Genomic DNA, 25,888 nt, shown 5'->3' on the forward strand with positions numbered 1-25,888 from the left:
CAAGTACAGTACTCTCGAAGAAACTTGGTGGCTTCGACTTCGCGCTGGCGATTGTACAAATGGAAACACGATCATTGATAATACCGATATACTGGTAGTAAGGCGTAATTTAAGCCCACAAGGGTAGGTAGCATCGTCGTGTCTATTTCTTGTCCTCTGTTCATACTTGAAGGTTGGGACAGCTAAACTATACTACAATTGAGGCTTTCAAATCGTCATTCGCGTTGTGATATCTATGAGCTTAGGCGACCGCTTAATCTCAAGAGGGCCGTATGATCGCTTACCCATCTCTGTAATAAACAGAAATAAAAAAGTGCAGAAAACAATTACCTAATCAACTAAAAAATGGTACTATTCTACTAAAGGAATTCATTTTATCCCTTAATGCTTTTAGCGAAACAAAATATATGTATTCTTTTTCTTCCCGTGAAATGTCAAATAATTCTGTGTTATTTTCAGTGTCAAATAAAATCTAGTTCACTAAAATAAAATAAAAGTAATAAAATAAAGTGCTTTAAAATCAATTACAAAATTCCAACCGAACAAGCATTTCCCAAAATGAATTATGAAAATCGTAGTAAAACAAAAAAAATCTTTTTCTGATGTTTGGAGTGCCTATATGTAGTCAGGCCAAGTTAGTCTACGTTTCCCATTTGGTGATTGCAGTAGATTAACTGTACCATTGAGTCGGAAATATTTATTTTGCAGTACTAATAATCTTAAACAGTATCGGTGATATTTGTGTGTGATGTGATTTTTCTTTGTAGTTTTTACAAATTTTTCGTGAATATTAGTATTTTGTAGCATCGATAGCCGGTACAACTTATGACTTACGATTAAGGTATCCTCAGACATAAGTTTGAGATCGCAATTCATAACAAAACAGTATTCAATATAGGGATTTGGATAAAACTTTGATAGAAAATGAGATTGGGATTTTCTCTCTCTTTCTTTACGTCTACTTGGGCCAGATGATGGTTAAATTGCATAGTATTCGATCGAGGAGACCGAAGTCGGACCATAAATTAAAGCTAAAGCTAATTTTCCTTATGAAACCAAATCAATTTTCACTAGTTTAATTAATGATAGAAAAGTAACACGATAAAATGCTTCATGTGCGTTACCGCGAAACATTTTCGTAGGTTAAGAGATTTCTTTTTTTTTTTTTTTAATTCTGTGCTTCTCCTGTGTTCCCATTTAAAATCGACCAATACTTTTTGGGCGATTCTTAAAAATATTGTTTATTTAATTGACTAGTACTACATTGATAGTATTCTCACTTTATTTCGACGAAGTCAGTTTTCTTTATACTAAAATTTTCATGCTTTACTTGTTTTTCTTCAAAATCTCACATTTGTAATACAATACGCATTTGGTAATTTCCTTATCGGAGTGGTATTGCTACGTGCCCTGTCCCATTATCCTTGTCATTACGATCTCAACCTCAGTTCGTCCGTAGAAATATTTCTGACCACGCACGCACGGCTTTGGAATTGCATAGCTCCTCTCCACGGTGTTTTCTATCAAATCCTTCAAAGGAAGGTTTGAAAGGAGATCTGTGGGGTAGGCAGTAGCTTGTCTGTATCATTACTGATGTCCTTACACATTGCCTTCGTAGGTTACATAAAAAATAATTAAAACAATTCGAACCGGAACACAAATTCCTCCTTTGGATGTATATATTACAACGTACTTTGTTGCTACAAAAGATAAAGACGATACATTATTTCAAACAATATAAACATGTCGTTTCGTCAATCGACTACACAACTAATTCGTTTTTTTTTTGTTACATTTCATTATCTCATTACATGTTTACATGGAAGTGTAAATAAAAATAAAACGGGCATTCGAATAAAACTGAACCAACCATAAATAAAGAAACTGTTGGCCTACTGTTGTTACATTTCGTGAGATGATTTTAAACAGTTTTATATTCCAGCTCTGACTTGAACTATGGTATTTGCTCTGGCCCTGGCATTAATATATTTTCTTGATTGAAAGTAACCACCATCCTGTCGTGATTGTGTGTAAAAAGTATAATAAATACACCTTATTGTATGTAATGTTGTATGTATAGTGTAGAGATAGAGAGAGAGAGAGAATACACTTTATTGCACACCAACACAATTTACATTCAAAAAAACAGTCAAAAAGCACATACATTTGTACAATAGGCGGTCTTATCGCTAAAAGCGATCTCTTCCAGACAACCGTTTAATTTACAGAAATTCTGTAAAATATAAAAATATAGCAGGTATGTTGCGGTGTACCATAGACAATACATTACATATAATAAACAGATATATACCGTTTATATGTAATATATACCAATATACATACATACAATACATACTAATATACTTACACACACATAATAAATCATAATGGAAATGATAAATGATAATGATGCAACAAACAACACTAAGCAGATAAGTAGTGTTCCTTCGCCATTCTTTTAAAACAGTTTAAAGTGTATGTAACATATTGTTTTTTTTTTTTTCAGATGATAAAGCCGAGATTTGCTTTCGCGCTTCTGCTAATATGCATAGTGTCCGTGACGATAGCAGTGGTGCCGCTGTCGTCTAGCTCAAATGAAATCAACCAATTGTATAAAAGAAAATTACCAAGCAACGGGGGTGCATTGTACCCACGTGCTACAGAAACTAGGGACTTAAGAACCCTAGATGGGATATGGAGTTTTCGGCCATCGCCTGCCGACCCAGAATTCGGCTATAGAAATGGCTGGTATGCGCAAGATCTTGAAAAGGTAGCTTTTTTTTAATTACAAAGCACAGTTCGAACAATATCAATAAATTTATTACTGGTGGTAGGACTTCTTGTGAGTCCGCACGGGTACGTACCACCGCCCTGCCTATTTCTGCCGTGAAGCAGTAACGCGTTTCGGCTTGAAGGGCGGGGCAGCGTTGTAACTAAACTGAGACCTTAGAGATATCTCAAGGTGGGTGGCGCATTTACGTTGTAGATATCTATGGGCTGTGAGCTCGTCCACCTAAACAAGTAATAAAAATAAATAAAAAATAATAATTTAAAAACACTTTTTTTTCTTTTAGACAGGCTCTGTGATACACATGCCTGTGCCTTCTTCATATAATGACGTTGGCGAAGACGCCTCTCTTCGGGACCATGTAGGCTTGGTGTGGTACGACAGGAGGTTCCACGTTCCGCCGTGGTGGCAGACGGCGAAACAACGGGTCTGGCTGAGATTCAGCAGCGTTCACTATGCCGCCGAAGTGGTAATTAATGCTTTTTTGTATACGTTTTTGTTCAGATTCTGCCAATTAGATTATTAGGTATGCTATTTAAAAAAAAAACATTCATGTAGTTGAATTTGTTATAATTGCATATCTACGTAAAAAGTGTATTTAGCTCGACAACATCCGTATTAGTAACTAAGTCAATATAGCATAAGGTAAGCGTCTAACTAGTTTGAGGCATGTTTAGTTTTTATGTGCACATACTAAAGAGCTTACAAAATTATAAATATGTTATGCATGGCCTTATACTTTTTGTTATACTTTTATAAAAAATCGAAATCAATTTGGTTCGGTCTGTCAAAACGATTATAATCTGTGGACATCGATTTGGTATTGCTATACATACATTATTTAAAGTGTGATTTAAAAAAAATCGTATGTATATAACAACAAAGAAGAGTTTTTTTTACCTAAGGACCTCTTGTGAGTCCGCACGGGTAGGTACCACCACCCTGCCTATTTCTGTCGTGAAGCAGTAATGCGTTTCGGTTTAAAGGGTGGGGCAGCCGTTGTAACTATACTTGAGACCTTAGAACTTATATCTCAAGGTGGGTGGCGCATTTACGAAGTAGATGTCTATGGGCTCCAGTAACCACTTAACCCCAGGTGGGCTGTGAGTTCGTCCACCCATCTAAGCAATAAAAAAAACCTAATTGTTTTTATTAACTACACTCCATTTCTGGCTTCTCCAGACTACGCTTATGGCACAGTACCCATTCCTGCAGTGAAACGGCAATATGATCCGGTTTCGAGGATGGGACATTTCAATATTTCAAGCATTAGAATATAATTAATACTTCGCCCTCGTGTCTAAATGTAGGTAGGCATGTAGGCCATTCACTTTGTAAAATAAAAACCGGCTGGAACGTGATTCGTTTCTTATCTAAAGCACAAAAATCATTCATTCACATTTAATTAAACTTCGAACCAATTAAAGGTTCGTTTTCATAATTTAAATCATTAATTATTCATGACGCTTAAGTCATATCTGTTACGAAAAAAAAAAAGGTGAAGAAAATAACCCATTCCCATAGCACAATGGTGTTCTTACCGAGAACGAGGGCGATATAAAAAACGAAATTCACACGATTAACATATAAACGGTGCTCTTGCTCGTTACATCATCTTTAGACATCGCGTATCCTTCTACATGTTCAAGTCAAAGAATGTCAAATGTCAAGAATATTAAACACTTCACAATTGTGTTTGTACTACAAATATTTATTTGGTTCGACTGACAGTAATTTTTAAGTAACATGTATTATTATAACATTGAATCCATCCAGTTTGAACAAACCAAATTTTGAATGATTTAAGAACAATTTATATACCTAGTCAGGTCATAAATTCTGTCACACGTTTAATGTAAAATAATTGAAACAAGTTTATTCATTATGTAACCATTCATATACCAAAATGAACTTAACAAAACATAGATTCTTATGATACTAAAGTTTATTCAAAATGACCTCCGTGATTTTGAATACAGGCCTTCAATCTGCGCGGCCAGTCGTCTATCGCAGCACGAACGAGGTCCATGTCAATATCGGCGGCTGCCTTAATCAAGGATGTCTTGAGTGACTCCAAATTGGGATGAGGCTTTGAACACGCCTTTTCCTCCAAGTGTTGCCATATCTTGTAATCTAACGGATTCAAATCTGGACTGGAGGAGGGCCAGTCTTCGTGCCGGATGAAGTCGATTTCACGCGCCGCCAGCCAGTCTTGTGTGCTCTTCGCTCTATGAGCTGGCGCCGAATCTTGTTGGAATACCCAGTGCCTGTTATTGAACATGGTATGAGAAACAGGTTCCACAAGGTTCGTCAGGACTGTATTTTGATACACAACTGCATTCGTTTTTACACCTTTCTCACAAAAATGTACCTCTGTTAAGCCCCAATAAGAAACTCCCAACCATACCATGAGCGAGGATGGAAAATGACCTCGTTGGACACGCGGAATATGGTTGCTCGCTTCTTCATTACTGTGTGCGTACACCTTATCATTTTGTTTGTTGTAGCTCTCTTCTACGGTAAAAATTTTTTCATCCCAAAAAAGAATTTCCCGATATTTTTTTCACGCGTACCGCTTCATCAAAGCGCGGCATCTCTTCAGTCTCAGGTCCATTAGACGAGCATTCAAACGATGTCCTGTTTTTCTTCGATATGCCCGAAGCCCTAAGTCTTCATTTAACACCCTTTTCACCGTGGTTCTGCTTAACCCCATCTGAAGGGCCAACAGTTTCTGCTTACGTTTGGGATTTCTTTCAATTCGCGCCTTCACAGCTTTTATCACTGCTAGAGTTCTAACAGACCGAGGGCGACCACTTCTTGACCTGTCATCTACACTAGAGTCTTCATTGTATCGTTTGATGGTACGATAAACGAATCTTTTGGTTATATTCAAATTTTTCAGTATGTTAAAATTTTGAATTGGCGCGTAACCGCAACGATGCAACGCAATAACTGCAACACGGTCTTCTTTAAGCGTCCACTCCATATTTAAAAATTAGTAAAATTCTAAAAAGTATACATTTTTATTTTCATGAACAATTCGAAATTCGAATTCAATAAACTTTTTTGTGGCCAGCATTCTAAAAGAAAAGTTTTTACTGTGTGACAATACTTATGACCTGACTAGTTATTATTCGGGTAAATATTTCGAATCATCTAGGAACAATGATTGCGTTGAAGCCGGCGTGATCTGAAATGTGAGATGAAAATTTCATTTATTTATTTATTCAATATATTTTGAACACACAGCTGTTAGAAGAAACACGACAATAAGGATACAGAGTACAAGGGTATTTCTTATTTCATGTTGAAATCTCTTCTAGTAGGCCCGCAGAAGGAAAGAAGAATTAGGAACCACAAACCTAGTGCATTTAGTAAACATTACATATAATAATATATGCATATTACAAGATACAAAACAATACATATACACACATATACATACATACGTATACTTACTTTATATGACACAATAGGCAAAGGTGTGTACTATTTTGCATCCCGGATATGAAACCTAAGTCAATGAAAGTAATAAAACGTAAGTTATTCCGCAGTCACATCTAGGTGAAATACTTACTTATCAGATTTCATACGAATGAGGTACAAATTTACATGCAAGAAACATGATACTATTTCTGGCGGGTGAAATCGCAATGAACTATGAAGACAGTACTAGCGTAGGGCTGCCAATGTTCCTGGCGTTTCGATTCGACATTTTTTTGAAAGAAAAATAGCAATACTCAAAGCAATTTGCACCTTTGTGGAATAAAGAACTACAGATTAATGCAAACCCCACACAGATTAGTTTTAATTCAATTTAAATGGAGGTGCATCTTATACACCAGAGTGACTAGACCCTACGTTAGGAGGAAAGGGTATAATAAATCGGCGAATGCGGTGTCTGTCGCTAGGCAATCTGCCTGATTGTAATTGAACAATTTGTCGAACGACACCGGTCCCGAGTCGTGAGCGAGCACTGGTTCGACCTAACCACTTGTGGGAATTTAGATTCGGATCGTTTCAAGTTCATTTTGTAATGAACAGTGTGCTTAGTGCGGGTTTTTTAACGTTCTCGATAGCGTAAAAGTTAGCTCATATTCGTATGGAATGGGATCGTTTGCCTACGTTTGCCGCTAGGGGCGCTGTTCCAACTGCATACAAAATTGAGTTAACTTTTACGCTATCGAGAACGTTAAAAAACCCGCACTAAGCACACAGAGCCGCGTTGTTCGACCGAGCGGAGTGAAAATTACCCAAGAAGACGGACACTTATCGTACTTAATATTCAATACGCTAAGAAAGTTTTTTAAACGAAACAAATTCTTATATTTACTAATTAAATTGTATCTTTGAATTAATATATCAGTGACTAGTTGATCCGGCAGACTTCTTAGTGCCGCAATCGATAAACAAAAGACCTATAAAATAAACTTAAAACAAACAAAACGAATCCGTCCGACAGGGGACACATCAAAGAAAAAACAAAATTGTTATTTTTATTTAATTTCGAACATTTTCATTCATTTATCTACCTTTTAAACCTTCTCTGGACTTCCACAAATAATTCAAGACCAAAATTAGCCAAATCAGTATAGTCGTTCTCGACTTTTTGCGAGACAAACGAAGCAATTCATTTACAGTCAAACCTGGATAAGCGAGAACTGGATAAGTGAGAAAACTCTATAAGTGAGAGTAATAGCCAGGACCCGTCATTTTAAGCTCCCTAAACCTTTATTAGCGAGAAACAGAAACCTGTGTTAGAGAGAGTCATTTTTCCCTCATGGACCTCCGTAAGTGAGACTGCTACTTATCTATACCTCTATAAGCGAGAGTCGAGCTTTATTTATTTATGTTATTTAGGACTAGCGACCCGCCCTCGCTTCGCTTCGGAAACATTAAAACACACATTAAACAAAAACAAAAAAAATAATAAAAAATGAAAAAAAAAGTAGCCTATGTTCATCAGGGACAATGTCGGCTTCTAATGGAAAAATAATTTTTCAAATCGGTCCAGTAGTTTCGGAGCCTATTCGAAACAAACAAACAAACAAATCTTTCCTCTTTATAATATTAGTATAGAAGAACAAAGGATAAAAAAAATTACCAATTTAACATCTGCTATTTTATGACTTATTCTTAACTTTCGTGGAACTAAATAACATTGTTATTTTATCGACATCGAACGAACATTCTTTTCGACTGGACACGTGTGCCTGTGTACTGTCCTGTTTGTCGGCCTTACTCAGTTTATCGTTAATCAATTGCGAAGGAAAGTTCTGTTCTGCATCATGACAAAACGGAAAATTAAAGTACTGTCATTAAGTGATAAACTTAAAATAGTGAATGCGTTTGAATCCGGAAAATCGCGAAATGAAATTCAGAGGGAGCATTAGCGAGAAACTCGGGTTAGTGAGAAACCTCTATAAGCCAGAATGAGATTGTGCTCCCTTGAACTCTCGCTTATCCAGGTTTGACTGTATATATATATAGATAGATAGATAGATAGATTTCATTTGGACATGAATATAAATCATTGTCGTTTGATTTCGATCGGAAATTAATTTACGGCCTTTCTTTACAGACAATCAAATATATGATCCTCTGAATACAAACATTACCTATGATCTCATAATTAAAAACAAAATCGTGCTTCGTATGAACGTTACGTAGCAAATAAAATTACTAGGAAGTGTTTTAGCAGTAAAGGTGGAAATGTAATTCTTTGTCGAGCTAATATAGGTTCAAAGTCGAAATGAAATGAGTTTATTGTTATTGTTATAGTTTATTATTACTACATAGTACGACTACTACTACTAAACCGCTCTACTACAGATAGGAATATTTTTGTTAATGATTTTTTCATAAGGTTTAGTGTACTCTCTCTTTGTTTCTATGTGTATGTTCCAAGCATTTCTTAAGCAAAAGTAGTTAGAGCCGTTTAATGATATTATATTATATAATTACCTCCGTTATTATTGTCTTGAATTAAATTAATAGTGTTAGTAAATAATAATATGAAACATAAATATGTATAAAGCAGCGGTAGGCAGTGGCTTGGCTCTGCCCCTGGCATTGCTGTAGTCCATGGGCGTCGGTAACCACTCACCATCAGGTGGGCCGTATGCTCGTCTGCCTACATGGGCAATAAAATAAAATAAAACTCAAGGCTTTACCATTTGTAATCAATTCAAAATATTATAACGACAAACCTCTAATGAATGAAGCTGGAAGCGAAAGGTTTCAAAATAATCATTTTTTAAGTTATACATCATACGTACGTTTTTACTTTTAATAAGACAGAATAAAATATTCAAAATCATTTAAATTATTTTTGCCCGCGAATTTATGGTACATAAATTATTACGTAGAAATTAAATTTGAACTGAACGTTAACGTGGCGTGATTGTTAGTAAATATTTATTATTTATTTATACGTGTATAACGATATTTAGTATATTTTTTACAATTTAGCGTAGATATTTTGTGATGAGTCTTTGTTCAAACATGTAAATTGACCTCTAAACGTCTTTAAGATGATAATTAAACTAATAAGCTAGATTTATAAAACTAACAATATTTTTAGACCACGGGTCCGCGTTAGTGAAAACAGACAATGTCTTACTAAGTCATTACTTAAATATTACAACTAATTAATTATTATCATATTCAATGATAACACAAATAATAACAAATGTATCTCTCAGCTTACAGTTCATAATATTGCGCCTCAGATTCTTTGTTGAAATTTTAAATTTCCTGCCAATTTGCTCGGTGACTGCGCGTCTAATTGAACGGGATACCAGCACCAAGCATTGCCATAGAGTAAAAAAAAATAAAAAAAATATACAAAAGCCAACACTAGGAGCAGGCTTAGGAACCCCGGTAACCGTACTCGTCGAACTCGGCAAATAATTCGACGTGTAACCTAACCCATGCATCAGCCCGTTGAGTTTCTCGCCGGAACTTCTCAGCGGGTTGCGATTCCGATACGGTAGTAATTCGCGAAGCAACTGCTCTTGAGTTGTTAGGTCTTCCTGGAGGTACTCGGGCAACTTTGATCAAATCACAGCCCTCCTGGCTGAGTTTTTGCTCGCCCACCTGTCCTGGTGAAACTGGAAAGGCCTCCGGGCCACCAGTAATCCCTCAAACATAAAAACAAAAGCCGACTTGAACTCATCAATGGTTAGCAGTAAGTCCGTAATTATATAAAACTTAAAGATTCAATAAAACTGAGAGGTCGTTTATTTGATTTGAAAGATTATTCCGTCTGTTACCACTCGTTTTTGTCTATTAAACTCCACAGCCAGTTCTTTCATTTTTTAAATTTTACGACTCCGACATTGAACCCAAAATCACCTTCTCGGAAGCAGATTAAAACGTTTTTTTTTTTGTTGTAGAAATATTTATTAATATATATTTTAATGTAATTCCAGAATATGTATATGCTAGTCAATTAAAGTATGCAAATTATTTATCGAACATCGTTAGTTTCGCTTCTCTTTAGCTACTAATTAATTGCCAATCACGAACATGATTACATAAATAACTATGCACTAGTGATCCTATCTTCAGATTAATTAGTTGCTTATTAACGATTACAAAACTGGCTTATAAGTATTAAAAAGAAGAAAGGCAATAAAACTATTGAGAAAAGTGCAAGGTCATTCCTGAGCGTTCTTTATCGACTTTTAACTTATCGCTAAGTGTAGTGTTTACACAAACACGTCTCATTCACTTCGCAGCAGGATTAATCCGATAAAATTGTTAACACCATTAGGTGAGCGCGCTGACTTTAACGTAATTTATGTTCACTCAATTTAAAATACTTTAAAGTTCTTTTTTAAAGGGTATTAGGTACTTTAATATTTTGAATTTATTAAGAGAACCAAAAGTTTGTATCCTATTTAATATACACTGAATTTATTCAGTTCATTAGAATAATTGATTTAGATCATAATTTTGTCTCGTCTTTAACCAGACTATATGCAGTAAGTAGTTCTTGTCCTTTGATATAAGCACCGGCACAGAAGCATTACTCTACACGACATCTCGTTTACTGGTGGTAGAACCTCTTGTGAGTCCGCACGGGTAGGTACCACCACCCTGCCTATTTCTGCCGTGAAGCACTAATGCGTTTCGGTTTGAAGAGCGGGGCAGCCGTTGTAACTATACTGAGACATTAGAACTTATTTCTCAAGGTGGGTGGCGCATTTACGTTGTAGATGTCTATGGGCTCCAGTAACCACTTAACACCAGGTGGGATGTGAACTCGTCCATCCATCTAAACAATAAAAAAAAAAGTTTATCGGCCCATCGCGGCATCGGCTGGGAGTTGATTCATCAGTATAATGAGCGTAATGCGTGTGTGTAATTAAAAAAAAAACATCTTCGTTGGCAATTTTAACCATTAGGTGTCACAACGACTTCGGATGGGGACATTTACATTGCGGTGTCTATGGTTGGTGTAAGTTAGCACATAACCACATTCGTGAGAAAAGAACGGCCGTAATTTATACGCCTGGCTAAGGGTAATTTTCTTTTTTTTTTTTTTTTTTTTTTTTATGTTTGAAATATTACTGGTGGCCCGGAGGCCTTTCCAGTTTCACCAGGACACGTGGGCGAGCAAAGGCTCAGCCAGGAGAGGTGGGATTTGCTAACAGCTACCCGAGCGCCTCCGAAGGAGACCTAACAGCTCAAGAGTAGCTGCTTCGCGAATGAATCTACTACCGGATCGGAATCGCGACCCGCTGAGAAGATCCGGCGAGAAACTCAGCGAGCTGATTCATGGGTTAGGTTGCACGGCGAACTCTTTGTCGAGTTCGACGAGTACGGTTACCGAGGTCCCTAAGCCTGCTCCTAGTGTTACAGCTGAAGGCGTCTAATGCAAAGGTTATTGGATCTGATGGATCCGTAAGGACGTGTCTAGGGCGTCGACGGTGACTGGCTCCTGCGTGATCAGGATTTGGGGAGTAGTCAGCGGCGGCAACGATAAGGCGATTATCATGACGCATAGCCTTATCGAGGTACCGTTCCGACGCTGACTTCATGTATTTCTGGATAGATTCGAGGCCCAGGTCGTCGTGTAGGTCAACGTTCCTCACGAACCACGGAGCTCCGACGGCTAACCTGCAAAAGCGGGATTGTAAAGATTGGAGGGTGTCTATGTGTGTGCGGGCCGCGTGAGCGAACACCACACTCGCGTAAGTCATGATGGGCCTAATGCAAGTTTTGTAAAGTGTCACCTTGTTCCGAAGGGACATTTTACTCCGCTTACAGATCATGGGGTAGAGTCTACCGAGAATAAACGCGGCACGGTCACGGACTGATTTTATATGCGGGCGGAATGTCATCGATGCATCCAGGGTAACGCCCAGGTACTTGACCTTCCTGGCCCAGGGTATGGGTTGTCTAAAGAGAGTAATCGGGGGTGTGAGATTCCTCCTCCTAATCCGGGAGGAAATCCGTGTGGAGCTTCCCCTCTGAAATAGCACCGCAGTACTTTTCGCTGGGTTGATGTCTATGCGCCATTTTCGGAACCACTGTCCTAGGGCTAGGGCTGCGCTCTGAAGATTCTTCGCGATTAGGGACTTGTTTCTACTGGAATAGTAAACAGTCGTATCGTCGGCGAATAAGGCTAAATGGGTCGGCGGCGACCGGGGAATATCGTTAACGAATAAGCTAAATAGGAGGGGTGAGAGGACAGAGCCTTGCGGGACTCCAGCTGTGAGAGATCGTGGGGAGGAGCGGGTTCCTTCGACTCGATATCGAAAAGAGCGGTTCGACAAGAAGTCCCGTATGATGAGCACGAGACTATCCGGCACGCCCATGTTGAATAGTTTGAAAATCAAACCATTGTGCCAGACTTTGTCGAACGCTTTTGCGACGTCGAAGAAGAGAGCTCCCGTGTATAACGGTTTTGGTCGATTAAGCCCCACCAGAATGTGCTCCGTGAGGCGGTGCACCTGTTGAACGCATGAGTGATTTGTACGGAATCCGAATTGTTCATCGATGAGAATGCCCTTGGATGAGACGAAGTCTCTGAGGCGTTTGTAGAGCAGACGCTCATACAGTTTGCCTAGAGACATGAGGAGGCTAATCGGGCGGTAGCTCGTCGGATGATTTTTTGGTTTACCGGGTTTATGTATGCCGATAACGTCCGCTTCTTTCCACACCGCGGGAAAGATACAGTTCGCCATAGCGGCATTGAAAATAGATGCCAACATCACGATGAGTTGGACGGGTAGAAGTTTAATAACGCGGTTGGATATACCGTCGGAACCGGGAGCCTTGCGAGGACGTAGGTCTTTGATCAAGTCTTTAACTTCCATCGGGGTGACGGGTGGTAACGCATCCGAGGGTGGCAAGGAGACTCTGCGTTCTACCTCACTGTCTACTAATTCTACATGAACAGGGTCCACGGATTGAGTGCTGGGCGTGCACTGGGTTTGCAATGTATCGGCCAGCAGCTCTGCTTTTTCGTCATCATCGAACGCCGCGAGTCGGCCTGAGGGGCCTACGAGGGGGGGCATAGTTACTACCGTATCCGATTTGAGACTACGAGCTAAGCGGTAGTAAGACCTTTGGGAGGGCGCGAGTCCTTCTAAGAAATCAGACCATCTGGCATCTCGGACTTCGGCGATGCGAGACTTTACGTCGCGTTGTAAGGCACGCATTCGAATACGATTTTCCGCGGTAGGATACCTGTCGTAGGCGCGTATCGAGGCGTTCTTAGCTCTAAGGAGCTCCCTAATATCGTCGGGCAACCCGAAGCGGTAAAGGAAGTCCTCCGCTACAACTTGTTTCGATGACCTATCTAATGTCGAGGTGATGTGTGACGTTAAGATGTCTATGGCTTCAGCGGTATCCTGAGGAGACGGGGTAGAGTCCGAGCTAAACGGGAGCGATGGTGGATCAGATTCAGCCAGGCTAATGCCCAGTGTGTGCCAATCCACCACAGGCCTCGCGACAGGAACGGAATCGGAAGCGCGACCGAGCTTCATAACGACGGGACGATGGTCTGAATCTAACTCTGAAACGACTTCGATCGAATGTAAGCGCAGAGTTACGTTTTTTAATAACGCTATGTCGAGTATATCCGGGCGATGTGCGATATTTAGCGGGTAGTGAGTCGGGGTTAGCGGAGCGACGATATCGAAGGCGAGATCATCGACTAACGCGTCAAGCCGCCTGCCATTGGGTAATTTTCTATGGCTTAGATCGGTGTATGAGTTCACTGCCCACCCGGTGTTAATAAGTTACCGGAGCTCATACATATCAACAATGTAAATCCCGCCACTAACCCTGAGATATGAGTTCTAAAGTATCATTTCTAAATTAGAACGGTGCTCCACCCTTCACAGGAACGCAATACTGCTTCACGGCAGAAATAGGCAGGGTACCTTCACACTTGGACTCACAAGACGCTCTGCCACCAACTACAAACACAGTAATCTATTTCTTGTTCGCGCTTGCGTTTGCAATTTGACAAAAAATTAGCTTTATATTCTATATTTTGAAACTGCATTTTTTGTATTTATTCTGGCCTCCAAAAAAAAATTAACACAACAAATATATTGCAAATGTACAACAATTAAATTTACACACGAAGATTACCGCAGAATATTAAAATCATAAATTCTTAACAAGTAAAGGACGAGGCAATTAAGTCGATTGGTTTTCCGTCGTATAGTTTCACAAATTTTTTTTATTCCATAGATGGGTGAACCAGCTCAAGGTCCACCTAGTGTTAAGTGGTAACCGGAGTCCGCAAACATCACATTGATAAACATCACGTCATCACAAACATGAATTCACCCATCCACCTTATACCCGCTATAAACAATAATCAGGACAAATCTATAGACACAAGCACTGAGTTTCTCGTTGTATCTTCTCAGTGGATCGCGATTCCAATCCGGTGATAGATTCAGTGAAGCACTGCTCTTGATTGGGTCATTGTTAGAAACTCTTTCAGGTTGAGCGCGTGAGCTCACCTACCACAGTGAGTAGTTGGAATAGCCCCTTAAGCTACCAACTATTAGGGAGGGAATAAAAAGACAAATTACACAGGATCATTCATTTAGTCCCGAACTAGGATTCCCTGTACTATAAAAATCAGATGTTTTAAATAAATACTTATATAGATATTAAACACCCAGACAAAGAGCAAGCTATTCGTCATAGTCCCAGGCTTGGGTAATTCAATGTATATTATGTACATATTCAAACAAGAAATCAATCAACACTAAGACATCATCATATTTTATTTTTATTTATGGAAATTTATAGCACATAATTACGCAAAGATAATTATCATCGCAGCACCGTCCTCCGTGGATCATTGCTCTCGACGATCAAGCGCACGTGCACGGTAGGCCCACGTGAAGGGTAGGAAAGATTACATCAGTGTGTTTAGTGTGAAGTTTTTTAGCTTCTCGATCTCGTAAAAGTTAACTCAAATTTGTATGGAGTTGGAAAAGCGCTCCTAGTGGCAAAGGAAGGAAAGTTGTTACAACTCCATACAAATTAAAGTTAACTTTTACGCGATCGAGAAGTTAAGAAACTCGCACTGAGCACACAGTACAGCTGTTTTTGACACTTCAAGGAAGGTCGCAGTAGTATGGATGGCGCGCAAGTACTTTCTCGAAATCGATGTTTTTAATACGGTTAGCTAATAGTTCATACTCTTAGCAGAGCGCGGCCTGGTATACACGTCTAAGTATGCTCATAAATAAATAAAAATTATAACTCATCTACCAATAATAAAACAACGTGCATCCGTGTCTATTTCACGTTCCGTTACCATTACGTGCCCTATGAAAATAAGTTTTATGTACCCTCCAAATATCGGCACCCTATCCATTAATTAATTTATCCGTAGGGTACTAAAAAACAAATTGATTGGGTAGATTACATTTTATTAATCTTGCAAAATGGTCTTGAAAACTCTTTCATACAAAATAAATACAGGTTAAAATACTACGGTTATATATTTATATAAGTCTATAATTATTTAATTATAATTAGTGTTTAATTTTCATTTCAGTTTGTAAACGGCAAATCAGTGACATATCACGAGATAGGTCACTTACCGTTCGAAGTAGAGATCACGGATGTAGTGAATTACAATACGAGCAATCTCCTCACTGTTGCGGTCGACAACACCCTACTAAGCGATACTGTACCACAGGGATATGTCAAACAAATTATTGAGTAAGTACATCGGTCTAGCTAATTTGAAGAGCACTCGACATGAAAGTGACTTTACAGATCTGTACTTAACTTAAGACTTAATCAAATTCAATCATTTTATGATATGATCTGTAAGACGTCCGATAAAACAATTGATTTGCAGTAGAAATCCTTTAAAGCCAATTTAAATGTATCAAATGTATTTATCATCTGATTCTTTTGTTCCATAATACAATATAGCGATAATCTTGATAAATCGTAAGTCACATTCACGTCTTCGGTTTCGTCATGATAATAAAGATTTTGTGGTTTCGGTTAATGTTTGTGTTTTGAAAAGCAAATACATATTTAAATTAGCATATTGAAAAGTCACCTTTATATTGTAACTATCTAACAATTTGAAATGTTTTCGTTAAGATATATTTTTAAGTAACTCGGTAATGCAGTTGTTAGCGCCCCTGACTGTTGCGCTAAGGGTCGTGGGTTCGATTCCCACATTGGGCAAACATTCGTGTTATGAACAGGTTTGCTAGCTCTTTGTCTGGATGTTTATTATCTATAAAGGTATATATTTAAAACATATATAAGTATGTATGTCAGTCTCTGGTACCTATAACACAGAGAATCCTAATTTGGGGCCGGATGACCGTGGGCGATTTGGTCCCAATTATTATTATTATTATTTTTACATTAAGACAGTCTGTCAAATTGACTTTTGTATTTGTAGTCTTTAGCAATCGGTAGTCCATTGGCCTCTGTCAAAACAAGGAACATTGGATTTTGTAAATTATGGAGGGTAGCGGTAAAAAATATTTTTATAGGGGACAAGTTAAAAAAGTATCCAACTGTGAGCAAACCCCTCGAAACTCAAAAACTCCTCGAAATAAAACCAGCATAGCAATTATTGTGAATGAATGTAACAGTTTTAAGCGGAGTGAAATTTACGGAGTTGAAAATTTGATAACTTTTAAAGCAATATTTGGACTTGATACTTTTTCACACACAAAGAGTGTGCTGCTTACCTGTTCCATCCAAAACTTTAAATCAAATCAAAGATATCAAATAGCAGTACTAAGTGAATGCTAACTAAATGGTATCTGCAGAAGCTCTATTAATAATATCTACTCTAAGTACTAATTCTATTTTCCATCTCATTATCCATAAAATTTTGTACAAAGTGCTCTTCTCAGAAGTACGATTAAAGACTTATTTTTGCACTCCACGGCCCCGTATTAGTTTGTTTCTTCATGGGCCTCAACTAAGCTGATTTTCCTTCTGAGGTAGCAGATTATTTATTAAGGGGCCCAATTTCGTAATGGGCCATGATGGAAAGTATTCGCGGACCAGAATCGGCCCGATGCAAAAACCTTGTCCCTTAGTAATTCACTTTAATATTCGTCTAAAAGCATATCTTCGAAACCCTAAAAAAATTACTGCGTCAAAACCTTGCGAGTTTTCAACTACCAAAGCTTATAGAAACCAGAATACAACGAATTACGAAGTATTAGTTAAGAGATTAATTTAGGTAACTATAATCTTATTCAGCCAACAAATAGAGAACATTTTTTTTTTTCAGTTTTGATAAAGTGCGACAGGAGCAGACGTACACGTTTGACTTTTTCAATTACGCTGGTATTCATAGGACGGTATTCTTATATTCAACGCCTCAAGTTTATATTGACGATGTTATTGTTAACACCGACATTCAAGGATTCACAGGTAAATGTATGCTTCCGACGTACAGGCCAATTAATATTCTCTTATGCTCACAATCTTCAATATATTATACACATGTCAATCTTGAGAATTCGTGAACCCAAATTGCACTAACTACATACTGCAACATTTTTATCCAGTTTCTTAACTACGCCCTCTCGCATCAAATGCACGCTAGGCACGAAAAAAATATTTACAATACAGAATAAATGAGTTGGTAAAATTAAAGAAGACAGACATTACGAGAATTAAACTGTGCAACCTTTATTGATCGTATTGGGCTGCACAGCTCTGTTAACGAATACGTCAAACTGTCAATAATAAGGAAGGGAGCCTCTAGGAGTAAGGAAATGATTGAGCATGGACTGTGAGAATTAATAAGTACCTGTAAGGTATTTGGTATTAGTTTTCAGAAATTCTGTCTTTGACCATGTGTTTAGTGACAATAGTAATGTGTTCGATTGAATTTATACCTACTTGTTGAAAAATAAATTAATGTTTGATAAAAAAAAAATTTGAAGAATTTTTCAACATATCTTTGAATAATTTAATATTTCGACGAAATGCATTTGTTCCACACAGGATTCGTGGTATACAACGTAACCCATAAGGGGCCGACCACAGAAGACGTTCTCTGCTTCATTCAAGTGTTCGATAAGTCGGACACACAAGTCGTGGCCTCAAACGAGTGCGCCGGTCTATTGGAAATAGCGAATGCTAGATTCTGGTGGCCTTACCTCATGAACCCCGAGCCGGGATACTTGTACACTTTTAGGGTGAGCAAAAAATTGAGTCAACTTCAAAAACGTTCTTTAACAAATTGTACTGTGTGCTTAGTATGGGTTTTTAACTTTTCGATCGCGTTAAAGTTAACTGAAATTTGTATGGACTTAGAACAGCGCCCTTAACGGCAAACGAAGGGAAGCTGTTCCAACTCCATACAAATTTGAGTTAACTCTTACGCAATCCAGAATTTTAAAAACTAGCACTAAGCACACCGGTGCGGTTTTTGTGTGATTCATATAATATACATATTTACAAACCAGACATCAAAGACATGTTCGCGTCTCGTGATAATGTACTGTTTTTTTTGTTTAAGGCTTCTCTAATAAGTAGACGCGGAGATATAATCGACACTTACAGTCAGAAGATCGGTATTAGAACGGTCACGTGGACAAACACAACCATATACTTGAATTCGAAACCATTATATCTGAGGGGATTCGGGATGCATGAAGACTCGGATGTAAGTTCAATGTAGTTTCGCCAACAAGACAAATTCAATATTTATTTATTAAGTTTTTGTTAATACTAGTCCTTACATAGTCGAAATTCGATTATAATTAATTGAAATTATAAGATTGAACATTTTTATGATTCTATTATCAAATACTATAATCACATAAAATACTTCTATAATCACAGATTTCGCCAAGACTAATCTTTAGACAAATAATAATATTAATAAAGACAAACAATATTTAATCTATTCTCAATTTGACCACAGACTATAAGCAATAAGAAAAGTTTAACAATAAACAAATAGTATGCATGCGAGTGTGTGTCAAATACATGGTAGTGTGTGTAATGATGTTTTTATTGATTTAATTGATTTAGACTTTTTAATTCTGTAAAAAGTTTTACAGGAATCAATTACAAACAGCCTTTTTCAACTTTATTGCATTCGCTCCCTATAAACCATAAGGCAGTTTTCAATGAAGTTATTGTTTTTGATGTTCAGCTCAGAGGCAAAGGATGGGACCCAGTTTTGTGGGTGAAGAACTTTAACTTGATCAAATGGATCGGAGCGAACGCATTCCGGACATCACATTATCCGTACGCTGAGGAAATATACCAGTTGGCCGACGAATATGGGATAATGATAATTGATGAGTGTCCCAGCGGAGACACAGAGTGAGTTGTTTAAATGACTATGGCCAAAATTTTCAGACGTATTATCCAAACGCGACGGAGCAACGCAAAACCGACGTTGCCCGAAACATGTATTGTCTTATCTCCCGGATCCTCTTTTGGCGCTTTTAGGACCCTCAAGTACCGGTCACACAAGAGTTCGACGAGAGAACTAACCCATAGACACAACCCACTAAGTTTCTTGTCAGGTCTTCTTAGTGAGTCACGATTCCGATCCGGTGGTAGATTCAGCGAAGCACTGCTCTTGCTAGGGCCAGTGTTAGCAAATTCAGGTTGAGCCCTTGAGCTCCCATCCGGGCGTAGCTGGAATAGTCTCTTAGGCCACCAGCGAATAGATAAAAATAGTATAGAAGACGTCAAGTCGTTACACCAATCATTTCGTACATTCTTGGGAATCTCGATAAAAACCCTCGACGAAATACCAAAAAAGCTTTTAGAAGCGCACAGACGTTCAATGCTGGGGATAGACTTCCCCAAAATTTGGCATAACGATAGGTCTTGCATTGCCTTTATCCAACAAAGTTCCCATAAAAGGTATCAAACATAATATGGTTAATCATTTTACCATAATTTAATACCAATTCAAATCTGTTCATTTCTTTCAAATCGATAAATTATTGCGAAAAATAAATATTTTGTCATTTCTGGTTAAAAAAATAGAGAAAAAAAGAAAAGAAAAATCTTTATTTAAAGTTCACAAAAAATACTTGTTTATCCGTTTTCCCTTAGCATCTTCACGCAGTCTCTACTGAATAAGCACAAACAATCACTGACGGAGCTCATCAGACGCGACAAGAATCACCCGAGCGTCATCATGTGGTCCATCTCCAACGAGCCGCGGTCTGCCAAACAACAGGCCGATGCCTATTTTGCGTAAGTCTCCTTCGCCTTCAGAGCCAACTATATTAATTGACCTTACGTCACTCAAGCAGCAATGTACTTCGATATCTATGACGTCACACGAGCAGCTCGTAGATCATTGATAGTACTGCAGAATTGGGATCGTGCCATATAAAATAAAATTATTATACTATTGCACTTTTACTCTTCCAAAATCTTTTTAAAATATTAAAAAAATAATTGACACCTTTTTACGCCTTGCTCATCTAACCTTCTTCGCCATCTTCCTTTTCTCTGTCATCATTCTCTTTTCCCTTTCTTTTCGTTTTCTCTCACTCACATCTTAACGCTCCGTTCCACACTCTTTTCTAACGTTCCGTTCTTACCAATCCTACAGTACTATGCTCGTATACGGGGTGTGTTATATCCATTCGCTGTAAAGCAAATAAAAATATTGATGACACAATAAATACAAATAAATATTGTTTACGGTTTATTATCATTTCGAAAACTCTTCAAATATATTTAAAAAAAAAAAAATAAGACAGAAAGACTTCATTTTTTTTTCGTACATTTTATATAATTTGTATTTTTGTTTTCAAACTTTTTTAATGGTCATTTAATTTTCAGTGAAGTAGTGAAACACGTGAAGTCCATGGACCTCTCCAGACCCGTCACCATCGCGATCTCGCAATACTACAACACCGATAGAGCAGTATGTCTTACTTTACCACTTTATAGTTAGTTATGTTTATGTAAATACGCAAAAACAAGTGTAAGGTATCCTTTTCGATACATTTGATTGGAATCTTTATTTATTCTTCCACGTATGTGGGTCAGTTAGATTTTCGTGTACCAATTCCTTTAAGTATAACTCGTTCTCAGGGTCAACACTTAGACGTGATCTGCTTCAACCGTTACAACGGCTGGTACCAAAACACCGGCGACTTGGACTACATCGTCAGTAAGGTGGTGGAAGAAGCCACCGAGTTCCACCGGCGACACAACAAGCCGGTCATCATGACCGAATATGGCGCTGACACTGTTGCCGGCCTACACTTTGTGAGTTTTATTGTATCAATTACTAAAAGCAATTCATTCACTCGTCAAACCCTACCATAAGTCGCCGTGGCCTAAAGGATAAGACGTCCGGTGCCTTCGTATCTTGCGATTTACCGGTGTTCGAATCCCGGCGGGCGGGTATTTTATTTTTATTTTTGTCAGGACTAAATCGCCGGACTTCCACCCTTCACTGGGGGTGGAGGGCGGGGCATGTCGGAGTCGAACTGACTAAAACCTCCTGTCTCTCAACAACCAACGTCCAAACCTCGCATGAGACAAAACTCATGAAAAGGCAAAGGGGGGGAAGTGAAGCGTTTAATGCGGAGCACATCTCTCCCATCACCCTCCCCCTCGGGACGCCGGACTGGCGGTCGTCGGCGCCACGACCACCAGCCCTCTCGGTCGGCACCGCGGGCGGGTGCCAATTTTTCTAATAAAAATACGCACTTAACAAATGTTCACAATTGACTTCCACGGTGAAGGAAAATCCATAATAATTCTATCGAGTAATAAAAATCAAACCCCTAAAATTATAATTTGCGTTATTACTGGTGGTAGGACGTCTTGTGCGTCCGCACGGGTAGGTACCACCACCTATTTCTGCCGTGAAGCAGTAATGCGTTTCGGTTTGAAAGATGGGGCCGTTGTAACTATACTGAGACCTTAGAATTTATATCTCAAGGTGGGTGGCGCATTTACGTCGTAGATGTCTATGAGCTCCAGTAACCACTTATCACCAGGTGGGCTGTGAGCTCATCCATCCATCTAAGCAATAAAAAATTTATTATGAACGCTAAATAGATTATGAAATACATTAATGCAGAAGCAGATTACGCGCCACCACGCTACTATGAGTTATAATGTCTACACGCAAGTGCTACACAAAAAATATCAAATAAAAATATTAATCCTTTTTCTCTTGCATCCTTTCCGACTAAGAGCTTAAGAATGCACACAGCACATCGTAAATACTAGGTATCGAATACTTATAATTAAAGGAAAACTTTTTGTCAAAAAATGAATTTAGTGGAAGAATACCTTAAAATGTTCAAGTTAATTATTACTGTCCCGATGACAAAACTAGTAAGTTGGAATTAGGCAGCAGAATAGTTGTGATAATGAGCTTCATTCGACACTGATGTTTAAAATTATTGAACCCTTTTAGTGGATGAACTTATTTTCACCTATTTTGTAGAAATTGCTAAAGGATTAAATAGAATAAAGTACCTTATAAAAAACTTTAACTTTAAAAAAATCAAAGAAATACCTATCAGAATTACCTTTATATAAACTGCGCAAAATGCAAATAGCGGCTAATAATCTGTCAGTATTCCAACGCACCGCACTTAGGTACGCGCTAATAGAAAGTCGATCTATCGACTGCTCTTGCTCAAAGCGTTATGCAAACAAAACCAACGAACGAAATGGCAACATTCATTAGTAGGTGTCATTCGTACAAGACATTAGTGTATTATCTATGTATATATAGTTATAGTACTTACTGGTGGTAGGACCTCTTGTGAGTCCGCGCGGGTAGGTACCACCACCCTGCCTATTTCTGCCATGAAGCAGTAATGCGTTTCGGTTTGAAGGGCAGGGCAGCCGTTGTAACTATACTGAGACCTTAGAACTTATGTCTCAAGGTGGGTGGCGCATTTACGTTGTAGGTGTCTATGGGCTTCAGTAACTACTTAGCACCAGGTGGGCTGTGAGCTCGTCCACCCACCCATCTAAGCAATAAATAAATAAAAGTATAGTATAGTATGTATACTATGTATAAGTATAGTTCAACTTGGAGAGTTGAAAATCAGTTTGACGTTTAAGGATCTAGAAAAGATTTTTTTATTTTAATTTCAGATTCCAGAATATGTGTGGTCTGAAGAATACCAAGTGGCGCTGATGTCAGAACATTTCAAAGCGTTCGATAAACTGAGACAGACCGGCTTCTTCGCTGGCGAGTTCATATGGAATTTCGCGGATTTCAAAACAGCGCAAAGTTAGTATTACTTAAAACCAGAACGCGCATATTCGCGAACATTCTGGTTTAGTTTTTTTTCCTACTTGTGCTGATAGCCTTGAGAGGCTATTTCAGTTTCACCCTAACGTGTAGGTGAGCTCACGGGGCTCAAACCGTATGTGTTGCTATAACTGTTACGATAACCGATACGCAAATTTTAATAAACTTCTTGTAAATAGGTAAGGCTTCAATGTTCTGTAATATTTTACTGTTTAATAACAAAGAAACGACCTTAAAGGTATATTTTATAGTAAATTCGTTCACAATTCTACATAGAAATGAATTTAAAACTTCCATATTTCCTCATCTCTGTCATCGCTGTTTTATTTACATTCTACATTATTTATTCGAACTGCTTTTCAAACAGCGCAAGCGTGATAAAAGGAAGTCTGATTTCTTTACATAAATAATAATAATAATATAACAATTCGTTGCAGCAATAACCCGCGTTGGCGGCAACAGGAAAGGTATATTCACTCGGTCGCGGCAGCCTAAAGCGTCCGCGCATCACCTCCGCACGCGCTATCTGTCGCTCGCGGTCGCCGACGGCGCCGCCAACATACCGGACCCCACGTACTACATCTCCGACAACAAGCCCACCCTACACGAAGATCTATAATTTATGCCCCAAATATCACATTAAGATACAAATACATTTATTATCCAACTGAATAATTTATCATTAGCGTAACTAAGTAAAAGAACCCACGCTGACGCTTATGTGTATAATCTGTGGCTGACGCACTAAAAATTCAGGATAGAATTTCGTTTGCCCGAACAGCGCCCGCTCGTGCGTACGTTTGGCCCGATTTGGCAGAATTAAACGCCTGCATTTAATAATCTACAATAACTTTTTTTTTTTTTTACAAGTTCAATACATTGTACTTGATAATCAAACAGAACCGAGGGAGTTTATTTGTTAAAATTATCTAATCTATTGATACAATGTGATTTCTACTATGAGGAAAATTCTATCGTGTAGAAAGGCACGAACTCAAGACATGAACTCGTATTAAATTTACTACATTTTATCTATCAAAGAGAGCACTGACCTGGAAAGTGTCTGGAAAAAGGAAGAGAGGCCGCCCTAGAACAACTTGGCGTCGCTCGGTGGAGCAGAAGTTAGGTGTCTTGGGCATGACGTGGAAGGAGTTAGAACAGACTGCCCAAGACCGATATAAATGGAAAAATTTGATTCGAGCCCCACACCCCAGCAGAGGGTAATAGGAAATAATGATGAATGACGATGACACTTTGTCTATGTCTGAATTTTAGTAAATTCATAAAATAAAAAATATTAATAGGTACATAAGTTTTTAAGTTTGACTTAAAGTTCTCAATAGTATTGCAATTATGCAGTTGAAGTAAAGTTTAAAAATGTATGTATTATATTATGGATTTATTGCTTGGAAAAAGTTTCAGAGCATTGATCTTTATTGTAATTTATAACATTATTAGTGTTTTGTTCGTTTGATGTGATCATAGTTTCATAGAAAGGCATACAGTCTTGTTATAATTAAAATCATTGATTTAGGTGGTCTGTATTAAAATTATCTATGACGAAATTAATTTTGAAACATTTAAATCCTCAAAAAATTGGTAAAAGTGTATTGAAATGGTTTTAAATCTTATGATTAGTTGAATATCGTAATAGTGAAAAGTTAATGATTGTCGTGTGTGTTAAATGTATTTGTTTTACACGAATGCACGGTTTGCCATGAATTTCTTACCAAATAGATAAATCTTTAGCTAATTATAGGTAGATTAATATACAAACTTCATATTGGTTTTTGCTATAACAACTTATTATAAACAACGTCGACATACATAAGAGCTACATCCAGAAGCGCATATCTGCATATTTCAAGATACTGAAGTATTGAAGAGGTACTTAAAGTATTGTATATTCGTAAAAATCAAGTTCAGTATAAAAAGGATTCATAGTTAAGTTTAAAAATCTTGAAATATTAAGTAAATAGAAGTACCAAAATAAGTAAGCACATATTTATTTAAGTGTGATTAAAGTACAAAATTACTAATGTGTTTTATTGAAATTTTTAATCATTCAAATTTGCATAGAAAATTCAGATTGGAAATCTAAGCGCTAACTCACGCAGCAGTCACCGTACTCGACAACAGTCCAACTTGACGAAAAGCCGAATTTCGCGTCGCACCTCAATGGGTTACGATTACAATTCAGCGGTAAATGTACCCGTGTATGTAGCAACTGCTGTTGAGCTCTTAGACCTTTCTCGGTGGGTACAGGCAGTTGCTATCAAATAACCTCAGTCGCGATTATTATGCTGCCCCGATGCAGTTACACACCTACTGAGATTTTTCAA

The 25,888-nt window shown here is 38.0% G+C and overlaps 1 protein-coding gene across 1 annotated transcript in view; it reads left to right on the forward strand.

The window, feature by feature from the left end:
- LOC114251271 (beta-glucuronidase) overlaps window positions 1–25,581 on the forward strand; it is a 50,045-nt gene extending 24,464 nt beyond the window's left edge. The window contains exons 2-13 of the mRNA XM_028185484.2: window positions 2,507–2,770; window positions 3,075–3,257; window positions 15,834–16,000; window positions 17,556–17,698; window positions 18,278–18,471; window positions 18,795–18,941; window positions 19,437–19,609; window positions 20,357–20,500; window positions 21,098–21,182; window positions 21,353–21,529; window positions 23,387–23,525; window positions 23,984–25,581. Of these exons, the coding sequence (XP_028041285.2) occupies window positions 2,507–2,770; window positions 3,075–3,257; window positions 15,834–16,000; window positions 17,556–17,698; window positions 18,278–18,471; window positions 18,795–18,941; window positions 19,437–19,609; window positions 20,357–20,500; window positions 21,098–21,182; window positions 21,353–21,529; window positions 23,387–23,525; window positions 23,984–24,165 (1,998 nt within the window). The 3' untranslated portion in view covers window positions 24,166–25,581. The remainder of the gene's footprint in view (window positions 1–2,506; window positions 2,771–3,074; window positions 3,258–15,833; window positions 16,001–17,555; window positions 17,699–18,277; window positions 18,472–18,794; window positions 18,942–19,436; window positions 19,610–20,356; window positions 20,501–21,097; window positions 21,183–21,352; window positions 21,530–23,386; window positions 23,526–23,983) is intronic.
- Window positions 25,582–25,888: the final 307 nt, after the last annotated feature.

Source organism: Bombyx mandarina, chromosome 08 (genome assembly GCF_030267445.1).
Source record: "Bombyx mandarina strain Sakado chromosome 08, ASM3026744v2".
NCBI lineage: Eukaryota > Metazoa > Arthropoda > Insecta > Lepidoptera > Bombycidae > Bombyx > Bombyx mandarina.